This window comes from Perca flavescens, chromosome 4 (assembly GCF_004354835.1).
Source record: "Perca flavescens isolate YP-PL-M2 chromosome 4, PFLA_1.0, whole genome shotgun sequence".
Classification (NCBI taxonomy): domain Eukaryota; kingdom Metazoa; phylum Chordata; class Actinopteri; order Perciformes; family Percidae; genus Perca; species Perca flavescens.
Window position 1 is genome coordinate 9984738 of NC_041334.1, and position 16361 is coordinate 10001098.

Here is a 16361-nt window from a genome sequence, read left to right on the forward strand (position 1 = left end):
GCAACATAAGGCCTTTTCAAGAAAAATGGATCTGATCCAAGTTAGGATGGAGGAATAGGAAGTTAAGCTGAGCTCCCAGACTGGGTAAAGAGTAAACAAGAGTAAACAAGGGCAGGATGGAAATGAGGAAGGAATCATGGTCTTTCTCCTCTCCTCTCCTCTCCTCTCCTCTCCTCTCCTCTCCTCTCTCCTCTCCTCTCTTCTCCTCTCCTTGTTTCCTTTCCTCACCTTGTCTGCTTTCCTTGTTTCCTTTCCTCACCTCGTCTCTTTTCCTCTCCTCTCCTTGTTTCCTTTCCTCACCTTGTCTCCTCTCGTTTCCTTGTTTCCTTTCCTCACCTTGTCTCTTTTCCTCTCCTTTCCTCTCCTCTCCTTGTCTCATCTTGTCTCTGTCCTCATTTCCTCTCCTTGTCTCCTTTTCTTCTCTACTCTCTTTGTCTCCTCCATTCTCCTCGTCTCCTCCACTCTCCTCCTCTCGTCTCTGTCCTCGTTTCCTCTCCTTTCATCTCCTCCCCTCTCTTCTCCTCTCCTTGTTTCCTTTCCTCACCTTGTCTCCTCACCTCTCCTTTCCTTGTTTCCTTTCCTCACCTTGTCTCTTTTCCTCTCCTCTCCTCTCCTCTCCTCTCCTTGTCCAATCTTGTCTCTGTCCTCATTTCCTCTCCTTGTCTCCTTTTCTTCTCTACTCTTTGTCTCCTTCACTCTCCTCCTCTCGTCTCTGTCCTCGTTTCCTCTCCTTTCATATCGTCTCCTCTCCTCCGCTCGTCTCTGTCCTCATTTCCTTCCTTGTCTCCTCTCCTTGTCTCCTTTTCTTCTCTCCTTGTCTCCTTTTCTTCTCTCCTCTCTTTGTCTCCTTTTCTTGTATCCTTTCCTTGTCTCCTCTCCTCTCCCTTGTAACAGATGGACTGCCTTAATGAATGAAGCAGATTGCACACCAAGCACTGCTACGGTCTTCAAACCGTGTGTGTGTGTGTGTGCGTGCGTGCGTCTGTGCGCGTGCGCCTACTAATTGACACCCCTGGTGAACAGAAGTTGTGTTAATCAATACAACCTGACTCTCCACTACCTTTCTACTTGTGTCTCTCCTCCAGGAGTCCCTGGTGATCGACACGCCTCGGGTGAGGAAACAGACCCGTCACTACAACTCCTTCGAGGACGACGAGCTGATGGAGTTCTCGGAGCTGGACAGCGACTCGGAGGAGCGGCCGTGCAGGACTCGCCGCCTGGGCGAGCGCAGCCGGCGGTACCTCCGCGCCGAGTGCTTCCGGGTTGAAAAGAACCTGCTTATCTTCGGGTACGACCTGAGCCGGTTCAGAAACCATTCACATATGGCTGCTCATTTACACCTCAGACCAACAAGCAGCGGAAAGTAACAGAAAGAAACCGTTATTAATCTGGAGAGCATAACACCAGCCTAGCATAACAAAATACAACATACCATATAATAAGAAAATAACAGAATACAAAAAATGACAAACCCCATATAAGTGACTCTTTTTCAGTATGATCCCTCACACCTTGCAGCCAGAGCCTTACATATCGCCTGATGACAGCTTTCTAATTCTCAGTCCAATAAACAGCTGCTTGTGAGCTTGTGTATCTTTTAGTTTACAAGGTTGGTCTGTTACAAGCTCAACAGTGAAAATAAATGAGCCAGAATACAAGAGAGCAAACTTCAGCGTGGCTTGAAGTGAAGAAATAAATTTGTGATAACACACTTGTTGTTTTATGTTTCGGATGAAAAGATATATATTTATTGCTACTATAATTCCTCTCTTTCTCTCTCTCTTTCTCTCTCTTTCTCTCTCTTTCTCCTTTGTTCCCCAATCTACATTGTACCTCCCTCTCCATTCTTTACTGGGTCTTTTTAGATGGGGTCGGTGGAAGGACATCCTGAACCACGGGAGGTTTAAATGGCACCTGGCAGAGAGAGACATGGAGGTGATCTGTAGGTAGGGAACACAAGTCTTTCTGTATACGTTTACCCAACCGAGACCTACAGCGAGTGTGTGTGCTCCAATTCAGTGGCTGGTTTAGGTGAGTTTTATGCGCTATCGCAGTGGAGACAGAAGTTTACAAGAAGCTGCAGGATTCTCTCTGACCTCAATGAGTACGCATACGCATGCCACATATATCTGCAAGAGACATTGTTGAAGGTAATCTGAAATCTGTAATGAGGATACTTCTGTCAGGGTTTTTCTACAAGTTTACAGGAAACAACCGATTTAACAAAAGCCAGTCTGTCCGAGTAGATTTTATATAGACTCAAGGCCATCTCACAACACACACAAAAGGTCTCACTCAGTGATTCAAGTGAAATGCTTCCTCCTAACACTAAGCTAGAGAAAAAGGCTAAGGCTACATAAAACGAGGAGACAAAGTTTCAAAGTTTGTTGGTCACGCACATGAATAGCAGGAACTTAATCAGTGAACAAGAATGAGAATGTAAGGAAAAGATGAGACTGAAACTGTTAGGTAATTAATTTTCTGCTACAAATCTTGCAAATGTGTAAAAAGTCCCACGAGCAACCAGACACCAGGGTCCGAGCTGTAGTGCCCCGACACTCGGGGCTTCCGCGGGGACTTCAAAAGTCTAAGATTTCAAAATCAAAATGTTAGGCCTTAAAATAATTTTAACCAGGTATTAATTTTCCTACGTCCATGCAATGCTACCTCTAATGTTTTTTTTATTATGTGTTGTAGTTCTTTCTTTCGCTACTCTAAAAATACATATATTTTCTTTGGTGGGGCATTTTTAAGCCTTTATTTTCACAGGACAGATGAAGACATGAAAGGGGAGAGAGGGGGGAATGACATGCAGCAAAGGGCCGCAAGTCAGAGTTGAACCCGCGGCCGCTGCGTCGAGTAATAAACCTCTATTTTATGTGCGCCTGCTCTACCAACTGAGTTAACCCGGCCACGTCCAAATATAATTTTGCCGTGTTAGGACTACAAATGAGACCAACATGCAACTTATATTGCAGCTAATCAGCTTTTGTGTTACTGGCGCGATCTCTTTCGGATTGTACCACAGACATGAAACAGATTTTATTCTTTAGCTGTGAGGAAGTGCAAGTTTAGTGTTACTTGGCTTGAAAAAACTGAATTTAGGGCTTTTAGTTGATGTCGTGATAAAGGTTTTAAATTTGATTCACAATGGTTAAAAAACGTAGAAAACTTAGATTTGACTTGGTGAAACCTGCAGAAACTCTGGACACTACGCCTGCAAACATAGCCATTGTTTCATGAGAGTGTGTAAAAAAAATATATATATATTTCTTTTGTGATGCAGGGCTCTGCTGGTCTACTGCCTGAGACACTACAAAGGCGACGACAAGATCAAGAGCTTCATCTGGGATCTGATCACACCCACCAAGGAGGGCCAGGACCAGGCGCTGCTCAATCACTCCGGTTAGCATTTCACCCATAACTATGATGTCATACTATGAGTACTCCACACATTTAGCATTGCTCTCCTATAACACATGAAACCCAAAAAAGGATCCGAATCGATGCAGCAGAACCAGAGATAACAGTGTGTACGGTTTATTTTTGCACTAATATTATTGTTCTCATGTCATGTCACTATCGTGCTGCGTGCAGCTTTTTGTTGTTGTTGCGTTTACGTGTTATACTAGTAAAATGTATATGGATTACCCATGCAGTTTCTTTTTTTTCCTGTACTATAGATAATAATGGCAATGTTGCAGTTTACAGTAAAAACTGCAACATTGCCATTATTATGGAACACACGCAACTTCTAGGCTTTAATAGTATTCACATACTACTATTGGCCAGGTGGCCATGCTTGCGCAAGGTAACGTAACCCGATTTGTTCAGGTCATATCCCCTGACCAATCGCTATCCTAACCTTAACGACTCGAGGTCAATGCCTAACCCCAATCAATCGAGCTGCTTCGTAGGGCGGTACTTGAAGTGACGTGGGATCCATAATAACGTGCGAAATTGCCCTCCGAGGCATAGAATATCTTTAATTGAAATTAATCCACATCTGGCCCCAAGGAAGTTTTCAAGCCAACTTGACTTAGTAGCTAAATAGTGGAATTACAACTTCAGTGTCCATCACCTGATGCCTTGGGGCCCAAAAAGACTTTTCTGCGTGAACTTACATGGTGAAACGGATGTCTGTAAATCGGTGGATACATTTTTTCGAGCGTCACAACACTCAAGGAATGACTCGTTTCACTATGAGAATTTGATTCATTTGGTACGATAATATTTAGAAAGTCTAGAACAGACGCATAATTCAAATATTTAATCCCCATTCAAGTTAGCGGAGCGCTAAACCGAAAGCAGCCGGCTCAGCCAGCGGAGGTCTCTAGTGTGCCTGCTCTATGGGCCCCACAGTGAGGAAGCAGCGGCGATCATCCCGGTCATTTTATATGAGGAAGTTGAACATTTTTGGCTTCATGCGCCACTGAGCAACTCATAGGAATAAACGGGCCCCGCCTCCAACGCTGTATCCAGGTTTTCTTATACATCCGTGATTCACATCCACATTACACCCAATGTAGTCTATATCAAGACGTTCCACTTCCGTGATTGCTCCGGTGCCGCAGGAAATTCCACGCATGTATTTTCGCCGATGTCCGTTCCCTTTCGCTTTCTTTGTGTTGGAATTCTAAACTGCGGTGGATTTCTGAGGACTATGGTTAACTGCTCCTCATATCTCTGCAGGGTAAATCCAGACAGCTAGCTAGACTATCTGTCAAATCTGAGTTTTTTCTCTCGCACACGGAGCTTAGCACCGCCCATGACGATTGTGATTGGATTAAAGTAATACCAATAAACCAGAGCACGTTTTTCTCTCATCCCATAATGCTGTGTGGACTAGCCAGATCCTCCTCCGCTCCGCAGCGCGTGGATGGTTCGGGCAAAGCGAGACTAGCAAGTAACTAAGTGGATATTCCCTGTTTGTCCCAGGTTTATCGGCTCCGGTTCCTCGCGGTCGGAAGGGGAAGAAGCTGAAGAACCAGCTGAATGTTTCGGAGGTGAAGAACGCTGACTGGCTGGTCCACTGTAACCCTGAGGTGGTGCTGCAGGACGAGAGCTACAAGAAGCACCTCAAACAACACTGCAACAAGTCAGTTTGCACACACCTGTACTAACTCTAATGGATGAAGTCTACTATTGTGTAACCCTGATGATGTCACAGCTGGATCTTTTCTAAGTCTTAAAGGTTTTTGATGTGTACAAACTGAACTAGTTTGGTAAAGTAAGAGCTGCAGAACAACAGCTCATTGAAAGAATACAGCTTGTATGGGAGAGTAATCCTTTACTGTGGTGCATTCATGATCAGTGTTGGGGTTAGTTACTAAAAAAAAGTAAAGGATTACACATTACTAGTCACTTTTTTTTAAAGTAATGCTTTGATTTGACAACAGTTTTACATATATCACACCCCACCCCTCCACCACCCTACCCCTCCTTCACGCATTTGCTAATAGCCAAGGAGGACACAGAGGATTAAAAAAACATGATGGACTCTTCAGAAGAGGTCATTATCTTCACCGGAAAGTCACCGGACGCCACAATCTTCTGAACATAGCCATACTGAGAAATACAGAGAGAGTTGTCTTAATTAGCTTTGTAGCAACTCATTTGGCAATGGCTTGAATGTAACTGACGTTCATTAATATCAAAAAGTTACGCACTGAAGCTTTAAACTGTGGCTCTGACTTTTCTGTTTCATCTCCTCAGATGAAAACACGCACGAAAAGAAACATTTGATTTGTTTTTCTCTCCTCCCGGTATGCAGATAGTTGAAGAACCAGTAACACGATCATTTTTTTGATTAGTAACTGTAATGTGATTACTGAGTTATCAACATGCATTTCAGACAAATGTAATATGATTACAGTAATGATGCAAAGTCCAATCCCCCCCTCCCTCTCTCTCTCTCTCTCTCTTCTCTCCACAGGGTGCTACTGAGGGTGCGGATGTTGTACTACCTAAAGGTGGAGGTGTTGGGTGATGCTGCCAATCAAGCCCAGGAGGGGATACCAGCCAGGTATAATTACACTTTATTAAGCAATATTTCCACAGGACTAGTATTACACAGGGACCTCTAGTTATTAGTAATAACTGTGGAGGTTGTCTGTGATCTTAATCCCGTGCAATTCTTTGCCATGAAAGTGTTGACATCAGATATCTGAATTTTTGTATAAATATAAATAAAATCAAGTTTAAACAATAAAATAATATAAAAAAACGATTGTGCAGGTCAGAATAAGAAAACCCCTATCGGCTTATAGAAGGAATCTCACCTAAGGAAGAGAAGAAATAACTATATAAAATGAGCAATTACAATTACAATATAGCTAAAATCTACAAATTGAACACAAGCACTGAATAAAAAAAAAAAAACAATCATAAGGTTGGCCACATAAAACAACAAAGGCATAACATAAATTACAAGAATATAGATAAATCTGTGGGATAGTATCAGTACATTCTAATCAAATACAGACTTTACTTCTCCTGCAGCGAAGGCGCCGCACGAAACAGAGACGTGATGGGGTCATTTCTAAATCGCACAAGGTCTCCAGGTAATACTAGTACCATGCGAATAGGGCTTTAGACCGTTTGATCAGAGGGTTGGTCGATCTGTTGATAAACTGTCCTGACACTTGATGCAAAATCTGGCAGGAGACTGACGTGGAGATTTATTGATCCCTTGAATGCTTTTGTCTTCCTGCTTCTTCGTTTTAGCAGTGAAGTGAAAACGCAGGGATGACACCCACAGTGCTCAGACATGACAACATGGTGTTTGACAGACTTCTGATTGAGCGACTGAGTGCTTGCTTGCTTGTGTTTTCAGTAAGCCAGAGTGTCAGTGTCACAGATTGATTGTTTTACGTGCGCGTTTTGTTTTTGTTGACAGTAAACTGGAGGTGTCGCTACCCGACATCGACTACATAGAGATTCCAGCTACGTGGTGGGATGCTGAAGCTGATAAATCTCTCCTCATAGGAGTCCACAAACACGGTGAGGACTGGTTTCAACTTACTCTTAGATCATGTTTTGACATCTGTTCACTAGGGTTGGATCCCAATATTCGACTATTCGGATATTCGTTTGTAGGTCTGTAACAATTATTACGTAATTGCCATTTCTTTGTTCAACAGCTATTAATAGCTAACGTTAGTCCTTAGGGATATAACTGTTGATGGTAATAGTCAATTTAATGTTCATTTAAGAAAGAAATACAATGTTTTATGATAACAAAGAGGCGTGGTTTACTTGTTTTACTAGCTTATCTGGGTCACATGACAGTGATATTACCAAAAGATCTATCCTGGGTAGGGTTGGGTATCGTTTTTTAGTTTTTTCGATACCGGTGCTAAAGTGATTCTTTTAAAATGGTGCCGGTGCCTGAACTGATTGCCTGAACTTTTTAATAAAGTTAAAAAAAAAGCAGGGTACTAAACAACAGTCGGCGACATTAAAGAACAGCTTGTTTATTCCTAAGGCCATATGGTCAAAATTAAAGATTTAATAATAATGTAATAACTATAATTTAGAACAATAACTTATTTCACCAGTAAATTGCTGTTGAACGACAACAACAAGCACTAGATGGGAAAAGGGCATTTTACAATAACTTTGAATGCACCGTGAGGCTACCTGTTTCCAGTAATAGCGCCGTCTGTGTTGTTTTTCCGACGGCAGCTGCTGCGCTGCAGAGCAGACTGTTACGTCCCGCTGTTGGAATCCTCTACAGCACATGTGTCAAACTCGCATATCAATTTAGGTTCACAATAAATTTTGGCCCGCCTAGTTGTGCGCCAAACCAAAAACATGGGAAACTTGCAATTACGCGACACTCAAAGCAAAATTTGGCAAATTTTCTGACTTTGAGACTCACACAGAAATTCCCACAGAAGCAGAGAGTTTGCATATTCAGGCTGTGAAAGAGGTTGTTGTGAGTCAGCTGGGTGGTAGCCTACTTATAAAATGTAATCATTGTTTTGATCGATTTGCTAAATTCTAGGACGGCTTTGGAACTTTTTTGCTCACTTTTTCAGGGCTTTATGTGGACCAAACTGTAAGTGAGAAGACTATATGATACATGCAGTAATTGAGTCAAAGATATTTTACTTTTTCGATTAAATTAAAGCATGTCAATAAACTATACATGTCTGGCCCTTGGTGCAATTCTCTTTTTCCAGTGTGGCCCTTAGGGAAATTGAGTTTGACACCCCTGCTCTACAGCATGTGTCAAACTCTAGGCTTGGGGGGCCAAATCCGGCCCCTTGCAAATTTTGATCCGGCCCACATTTCAATTTAGGTTCACAGCTAATTTTGGCCCAACTAGTTGTGCACCATACCAAAAAAAAAAGAAATCCGGAATCCGTTTTGCATAATGTAATTATGCAACACTGCCGCGCAGAATTTGAGAGATTTGCAGACTTTGAGACTCAGAATTCCCCACAGAAACAGAGTTTTTTAATATTCTGGCTATGAAACAGGTTGTGGTGAGTAAGCTGGGTGGTAGTTGTTTTTAAATTTGTAGTGTTTGTTTTTCATGACTTGCTAAATTCTACGATGGCTAAGAAACTTTTTTGCTGACTTACGGATTTTATGTAAACCAAACTGTATGGGAGAAAGCGATAGGAGACATGCAATAATACACATTTTTGCTAAATCAAAGCAGGTCACTAAACTCAACATGTCTGGCCCTTATTGTGATAACCTTTTCCAGTGTGGCCCCTTAGTGAAATTGAATTTTACGCCCCTGCTCCACAGTGAAATACAGTCACACTTTACACTGTTTAACGTTAGCTGTCAGCATTTTAACCGTGTTTAATACAGCTGCTAGCTAAAGGTAGGCTAACGTTACCTGCTGTCGAGTGTAGCGTAAAGTCAGGCACCGAAATGAAGCACCAAAATTTTCGTTCTTATTTGGTCTTGTGTCGGCACCGGTGCTCTATTGGCACCGCGTTTCGGTACCCGACCCTAATCCTGGGATTCATTCAAAACATGTTTCTGTTTGGAAAAAGTAACACTAAATTTGACTGAAAGATACAATTATATTTTTTAATTGCAATTATTTCTGAGACAATTAATTGTACAGCAACATTTTTAATTGTTACAGCTCTATTTGTTTGTTGGGTAGGTATTTGATCTTCAATTTTGGGATTCAAATATAATTTTTTTTGTTTTGTTTTGTCCTTCAACACTGCAATAAAGTTGAGACAGATTCAACTTTTGTAACCGTGGATCAGACTTGTCGTTGTGTTTCGAGGCGGTGTGAGAGTCCCGTACAGGACACAGGAAACACCACTGCCTCTATCGCTGCCAAACACCAAACACAAGCACGGGACTGCCCAGGAGTTTGTGTAACAGCTGGCTGTTTGTCAAACAACTAAACAAAGTCGCTTCGTCTATTTTCTTTCACTCTTCCTCTGAGAAATGCAACTAGGACCACAGTAGAAAATTAGCCGACTGGCTAACACTGGCACATTTACAGAAATGTTGATTAATGTGCATTATCCTAATCAAAATAAATAAATCTTAAATGAAGCTGCTTTCAAGTGTTGTCGGAAATGTCGAGATCTACAGTATAAACGAACTGATGGAAAACAATAATTGTGAAATATAAAGTCTACTTGTGCTACATTGGATTAGTAAAGAACATGACAGGACGTCACACAAATGAGCCATTTGTGTGGCTTCTGTTCTGTCTGAACGAGACCTGATCTGTGTTTGTCTGTGTGTGTCTGTGTGTGTCTGTGTGTGTCTGTGTGTGTCTGTGTGTGTCTGTGTGTGTCTGTGTGTGTGTTAATGGGCTGTGTGTTTTCTTGGACAGGCTACGAGCGGTACAACGCCATGCGTGCAGATCCAGACCTGTGTTTCCTGGAGAGAGTGGGGATGCCAGACGTCACCGCGCTGTCTGCTGAGCAGGGAGGAGGGGAGGGGGCCCCCGACATGGCCGACAGGTATAGTACTCGCATGTTCACACACACACACACACACACACACACACACACACACACACACACACACACACACACACACACACACACACACACACACACACGCATGCATGCATTCGGGTTTATAAACCCAAAGGTGGACAAACCTGCCCACGTAGGACTGTTTACTGATAAGTGTTAAAAGACTGCCCCTATGTACACAGACATGTCAATCTCACATGAATGGGTTTCGCCTTTTTCAAATACATTTTCTTCCCTTTAACGTTTTCTCCATAACAAAAAATATGAATAAAAGTAAGAACAGCAAAAGGGTTTGACTTCAGCCCCTCTATCTATTGTAGATTTTTGAGGATGATAATAAAAGTGATATTTCAGAAAAAAACAACAATATATAGTATATCCGATGATATTCCCTTTTTTTACATAAATAATTATAAAAATGATTGTCAATGCAGTTGTAGTGAGGCAGTATGTTTTACAGTTGAAACATATAGTTAACTATCAAAGAAAATGGTCAAAGTAAATAAAATATGACCGTAAAATTTGAACATCTTAAATAACTGCTTTAATTTAAAAAAAATTGTTTACATACCTTTCAGTAAACAGTTTGTTTTTACCAACGCTGCCACTTCTCTGCCCACACACCTGCTTGACATACCGAGTGCGAGGAACAATATTATTAGAAACACATAGAAATGCATGCAAAAGGGTGACATCATAGCTATGTCGATGGAAACTAGATTGTGTTTTAATGATAGCTATGAATGGGGAAAGAGATACATTTATATAGATGACAGACAGACCGACACACAGGTACAGGCAGGTGCTTTTCCCGTAAAGTGTTTGATTTTTGCCATAGGCTACCACTGAACTCTAAAAGGCACATTTTCCATCCTCACAAGTCATTTTTTCGGCTCGTTTCACTGTACTTACAAGTCTTGCGAGAAGAAACCAACAGCGTACTGACAAAAGCCAGAGAGGAGTAATTGGCAGAGAGAGCGAGCCAAAGAAAAAGAGGAAAGCGTCGGCATAGTGCGGGAAATGTATTTTCCGGGTGCTGCTGCTCCGGCTGACAGCAGAGCTGCGAAGATGAGACGCACGCGAAGCTTTGATCATCTTCCTGAAGGAAAGGGAAGTTGTCGTTTGGCTTTATTACCTGTTCAACCTGAAGCGGTTCCCAGCCGAGCACCGCCATGCCGAGGCAGGAAGATCTTATAGTACCCAAATGTGAACTCTGCAGGCTTCCAACGCAGGTTTGAAACAGGACAAGGGAAAATAAATAAATAAATGAATAGGCAGACGGATGAATTTGTGCACACAGAGGACGCGGTGCAGTAAATGTGGCTGCTCAAAACCTGCAATAAAATGTTCACAAGCAGTGTTAAGACATTTCCTCATTGCTGCCTTAGGGGTGTCCACAGCTCCGAGGGTGTGGGGAACACATTTGAAAGTTAAAAGTTTTAGAATTTGGACCTGGAGCCATGCAAAAAGAATTGTCTTTAAAGAAGTGTTGTTTTTAATGGTCTAAAAAGTCAAATGTAAATATCCACAACAAAGTTGTAAAATAAGTAAAATAAGTAGTTGTATACCATGATTCCCGCCTGCGTTTATTTAGAAATCAGCTGCTTTAGCCAATTCAATTTTTGTATATGTTCAGTTCCAGGAACATCCAAGCTTTTTATGACCTTAAATTTGGCTTTGTGAAGATTTGCTCTGTACATAAGAAAGTGGTTTGAAAAATTATTTGAATCCAGCTCGGAAAGCAATGACCGATTTTATAAAAGAAGCATTTTCCGAAAATGAAGGGATCGTCATAAAAATCCAAATTCAACTTCTAATCTTATTAATATCTTTGTATTTTGACATTAAAGGTGCTCTAAGCGATGTTGGGGGGACGTCACTTCTTGTTGACGTTCGAAGTATGGTCAAACAAGCTCGCCTCTCCCTCCTCCTCCTCCCGTCCCCTCCCCCTCCCTTCCGCGCACTAAAACTTTTCCTCTGCACATTTTTTTTGGTGCCTCAGAAAATTCTTGCACTCTCTTGTCTCAAATTGAATCCCGTTTTCTTTACCTCTGATCACATTTTGACGGGTTGTGTTTTGACGGGCCTCGTTTGTTGCATCTCTGCATCATAACCGCTTTTTCTTGTTCTACAGTCATGACTTGTTCTCTGTTCTGTTTTTTTCTTTAGTCAGACATCAAGAAAACTCAGTTTGTCTTGTGTTGGAAACCGTTCCCTCATTCACTCACTCGCTATTCCCTATATAGTGTTTATTAAATAGTCTATATCCATGACGTTCCACTTCCGGGATTGCTCCGGTGCCGCAGGAAATTCGGCCGGATGCGTGTGTTTTCGCCAGCTTTCCGTTTCCTTCCCCTTTCTTTGGGTTGTTATTCTAACCTCTGGTGGATTTCTTAGGACTATGGTTAACTGCTCCTCAGATCTCTGCAGGGTAAATCCAGTCAACTAGCTAGACTTATCTGTCCAATCGGAGTTTTTTCTCGCACAGCTATTTTACAGCGGCTTTGTGCGGAGCTTAGCTCCGCCCATGACAATTGTGATCGGTTTAAAGAAATGGCAATAAACCAGAGCACGGTTTTTCTTCCGTCCCGGAATGCTGTGTGGAGTTTCCAGACCCTCCTCCGCTCCGCAGCGTGTGGATGGTCTGGCAAAGCGAGACCATCCACAGAGAACTATTATTATATATTAAATAGAGAACTATATTGGGGCGGCCTCTAGCTCACCCAGTAAGAGTGTTTGCCCCATGTAGGCTGAGTCCTGCAGCGGCGCAGGGTTCGAATCTGACCTGCTGCCCTTTGCTGCGTGTCATCACCTATCTCTCCCCCTTTCATGTCTATCAACTTTGAAATAAAGGGAAAAAGACCCCAAAAAATGTTTAAAAAAATAAATAAATTTATATTTTATATTGTACAGACTGTATTTATATTTATTTATTATATAAAACTATATAGGGAACCACCAAACCAGATTTCGGACACTCACTGAATACACATTGTTGCGTGACTTGCGTCAGGAGATGCGGCGGCCATTTGTGTGACGGAGGCGGGCGCGCCCAGCATCATGTACACAAACTGAAGCAAAAATGCTTTGAATACGTCCCTGAAACACACCGAGCACCCAGGGAGGAAAGTGAAAGGTTATGTATATATATACGTGTTGAATGTTACATTTCCACTGTTTACAACGACAATGAAAGCCCCCTCCGTTTTTCCTTTTCCGTTCCCGTGGTTGCTTCTGCTTCTTCTTCTCCTCCAGGAAAACACGGCCGCGTTGCATTGTGGTATACGGGAGTTAAATGTAGGGTACATCGTATGCACGCTCAAATTAGCTGTGCATTGTGGGGAATTTTTATTAGTGGACTATATAGTGAATGAAATGAACCCCGGAGAATTCGAGCAGCGCTACAAAATGGCGAACAAACCTTTCTGTTGTCTCCTTTGTATTGTTTTTACGGCATGAACTGCTTTGATGCCTTTGCCATCATCTGTACTTCCTTGTTTGTGTGCCACTTGTTTGTCTGTCTTAATCCCTTTTGCATAGGTCTGCTGTCATTATACATGTAATGTAATTTTTTTTTTTTTTTGTAACCATTGTATTTTAGGATGCCTATTGTCAGCTGTCAGTGGACTACAGCTGGACATTAGCCGTAGAGGCTAAAGCCGCTCCTTTTACTGTACAGTGAATTAAAGGGGACTGTCCACGACATTATAAATTAATAAAGTTACAGTGCACTATTTCCGTGATAGGGAACGGTTTTGTGTGTGTGTGTGTGTGTGTGCGCGTGTGTGTGCGTGTGTGTGTGTGTTGACTCTTCCTGTTTTCTATCTCATTTAATTCTGTCCTTACATTTGTTGGCCTCAGTCAAACAAGACATTGCTCCGTAGGACATTGTCTGAGGTATTAAAGCTTTTTTTCTTTTCTTTTTTCTGTCGTTTCTTCTGTCAGTGTGTGCAAAACGGAGGAGGTGAAGGACGAGAGTGAAAGCAAAGCTGACGGAGGGGAGGACAGAGACGAGAGCAGCAAGGTGAAGAGCAGCATTATCTCTCTTTTATTCTCTCTCTCAACCTAAGATTCTGTTCATTCCTTTATGGGTTTAATATTTACCTAATCATAGTCCCTTGGGAAAAAAAGTCAAATTTTTTTTGTGGTTGTATAGTTCAAATTGCCTTCGAATGTTTTGGATCTTTCCGTGTTGATGGGCAACAGACCCGTGTGGCCTCTGGGTACTGTAAAAAGAATTGTGTAGAGTTAATGATGCATTTTAATACAAAACAACACTTTTAATACCAGAACAGATTGTATTACATCATGATGTGGGGATTTTGTGAATCTTTTTATTGCTTTGTTTTTTTTCTTTGCTTTTCTTCTGTTTTTTAAACTTCTGAGCACTACAGGTTATTAGCAACAAAGTATTCTTAAGCTGCAGTAAACGCTGTTAGAACTCTAAACAAAATAAGTTTCAGGTAACTGATGTAGGACGTCGTATTAGGGCGTAGGTTAAAACATTGTAATGACAAAGCCAGGGGAGGGGGGTTTAAGTGTTTTGGTGAAAAAACTCAGAATTTCTGTAGCCTGGATGCCAGCCGACCTTAGCCCCGCCCACAACATTGGAGGTCGGGAAGTTCGGTCTGGACTTGAGCCGTTGTGTCGCAACTATGCTCGAAACCAGAGCTGTTCGGACCAATCAAATTGTCAGGGCGGGCTTTATACGATGATGGCCAGATGATCAACAGTAACGTGATCAACCACGTCACCAAAGAAAGCTTTGGTTGAATTTGTTTACAACAAAGATGGCTGCCATCGCGTCTGTTCTAGAAGATATCGACAGCACATTGGTTTTAAAAGAGGAACAGAGAATTGGTGTCACGTATGTATACACATTGCCACACCCTTTCCACACGACACGGAAACTGCCGCCTCTGCATTTGCTTTGTCGAAGCCTGCCTTTGACTTGTAGCTTCTGTGACGTCTGCCTCCGTTGCTCTGATTGGTTGTAGGTCTATCCAGTTGAGTGCAGAGGCATTTTCTTTCCTGGTTCGGTTGAAACACGCCCCATAATCACAGCCCAATGGAGCAGTATCGGACTCCTATTCCGACTAGAATCTGAGTATGATGACGTCAGGCTAGAATTTCTGAGGTTAAAGTTGTAAATTTACTAGAGCAACAAAAGAAAAGATTATAAAGTCATACATTTGTGAAATTTTTGTTGTCAGTTAACCACATGGCTTCACTTTGCAAGGTTGGATGCACCTGATCACTAACCTGACTCCGCCAGATGGATTGCTTCGTATTTGCTCGGCATATCCATCTGGGAACTTTCCGTTGGAGAACTTTTGGGAACGGGCGGAATACTGGTAATTTGATTGGATGAACCATCGGTCTATCACCTATGTTGGTGATAGACGGGCCAAATCAACCAATTAGATCCACGAAGCGTATGAAAATACAACCACAAGCCCGCCCCTGCTGCTGCAGGCAAAGCATAGCTTGTAAGCTCAGCATGCAAGCAACATGTCGGTAAAGGAGATTTGCCATTTGTGTAACGAGAATTTAGGAATAAAAGACACCATTTCAGGTTCCCGGACCATATTCCAAAAAGAAGGATCCAAGAGAAAAAAAGCATTAGAGAGCGGCTAACAGAATTAGGGCTACCGCTGGCTGATAATACTGGTTAGCTGATTGGATAAACCATCGGTCTATCACCACCTAACCCACCTCAAAACCAACGCTGATTGGCCCGGTCGTTTGGCTAACGGCTCCAAATTTTCTCTGCCTCAAGATGCCAGACTGATCTGCAAGTGGAAAACTGGAGCTCGCGAGATCAGGACGGTCTCACGAGGCTACCTGATCACACCAGCGCTTTCAAATATCAGCAGTCTGAATTGCACCATATATCTTAATGATCTTTTTGCTTTATATCAAATACCGACCATTCTTCTTTATCTTGTAAATATAAAAGTAATATTCATCATGACTTTTACAAATGTTTTGTAGTTGATCACCATTTAAATTGTTGAAAACTGCTGTTTGAAGATAAGATACAAATGGTTTTACGTTTCCTCTCGTTTTGAGACCATTACTTATAATATGTGAATTTTTTTTTGTGGAGGAAATGTTAGAGCTGGGCCATAACTTTGATGTCATTGTTTTTCGTCTCCTGATATTGTATTATTATAGTATGGATATTTTCTCTTTGGTAATATTTGTGTGCGTCTTGAATTCCCAGGGAGAGGAAACCTGCTCCAGCACGGATACCTCCGACAAGCCTGACAGCACCGGTCCAGGTGAGACACACCGCCCACTTACTGCTCTTACATAAACACATTTGGTAATACCAAGAATGTCAAGTCAGTAAACAGTATGCGTCCTCCACAAGCGCAGAGAAGC

General features: G+C 42.1%; 1 protein-coding gene across 8 annotated transcripts in view; it reads left to right on the plus strand.

Moving 5' to 3' along the window:
• The window catches only part of chd6 (chromodomain helicase DNA binding protein 6), a 145356-nt gene that overhangs the window by 107780 nt on the left and 21215 nt on the right, over positions 1-16361 (plus strand). For all 8 annotated transcript variants that reach the window (XM_028577096.1, XM_028577097.1, XM_028577098.1 and 5 more), the window contains 9 exons: positions 1086-1288; positions 1866-1946; positions 3287-3405; positions 4939-5098; positions 5936-6025; positions 6899-7002; positions 9827-9956; positions 13920-13998; positions 16201-16258. In XM_028577096.1, the coding sequence (XP_028432897.1) occupies positions 1086-1288; positions 1866-1946; positions 3287-3405; positions 4939-5098; positions 5936-6025; positions 6899-7002; positions 9827-9956; positions 13920-13998; positions 16201-16258 (1024 nt within the window). The remainder of the gene's footprint in view (positions 1-1085; positions 1289-1865; positions 1947-3286; positions 3406-4938; positions 5099-5935; positions 6026-6898; positions 7003-9826; positions 9957-13919; positions 13999-16200; positions 16259-16361) is intronic.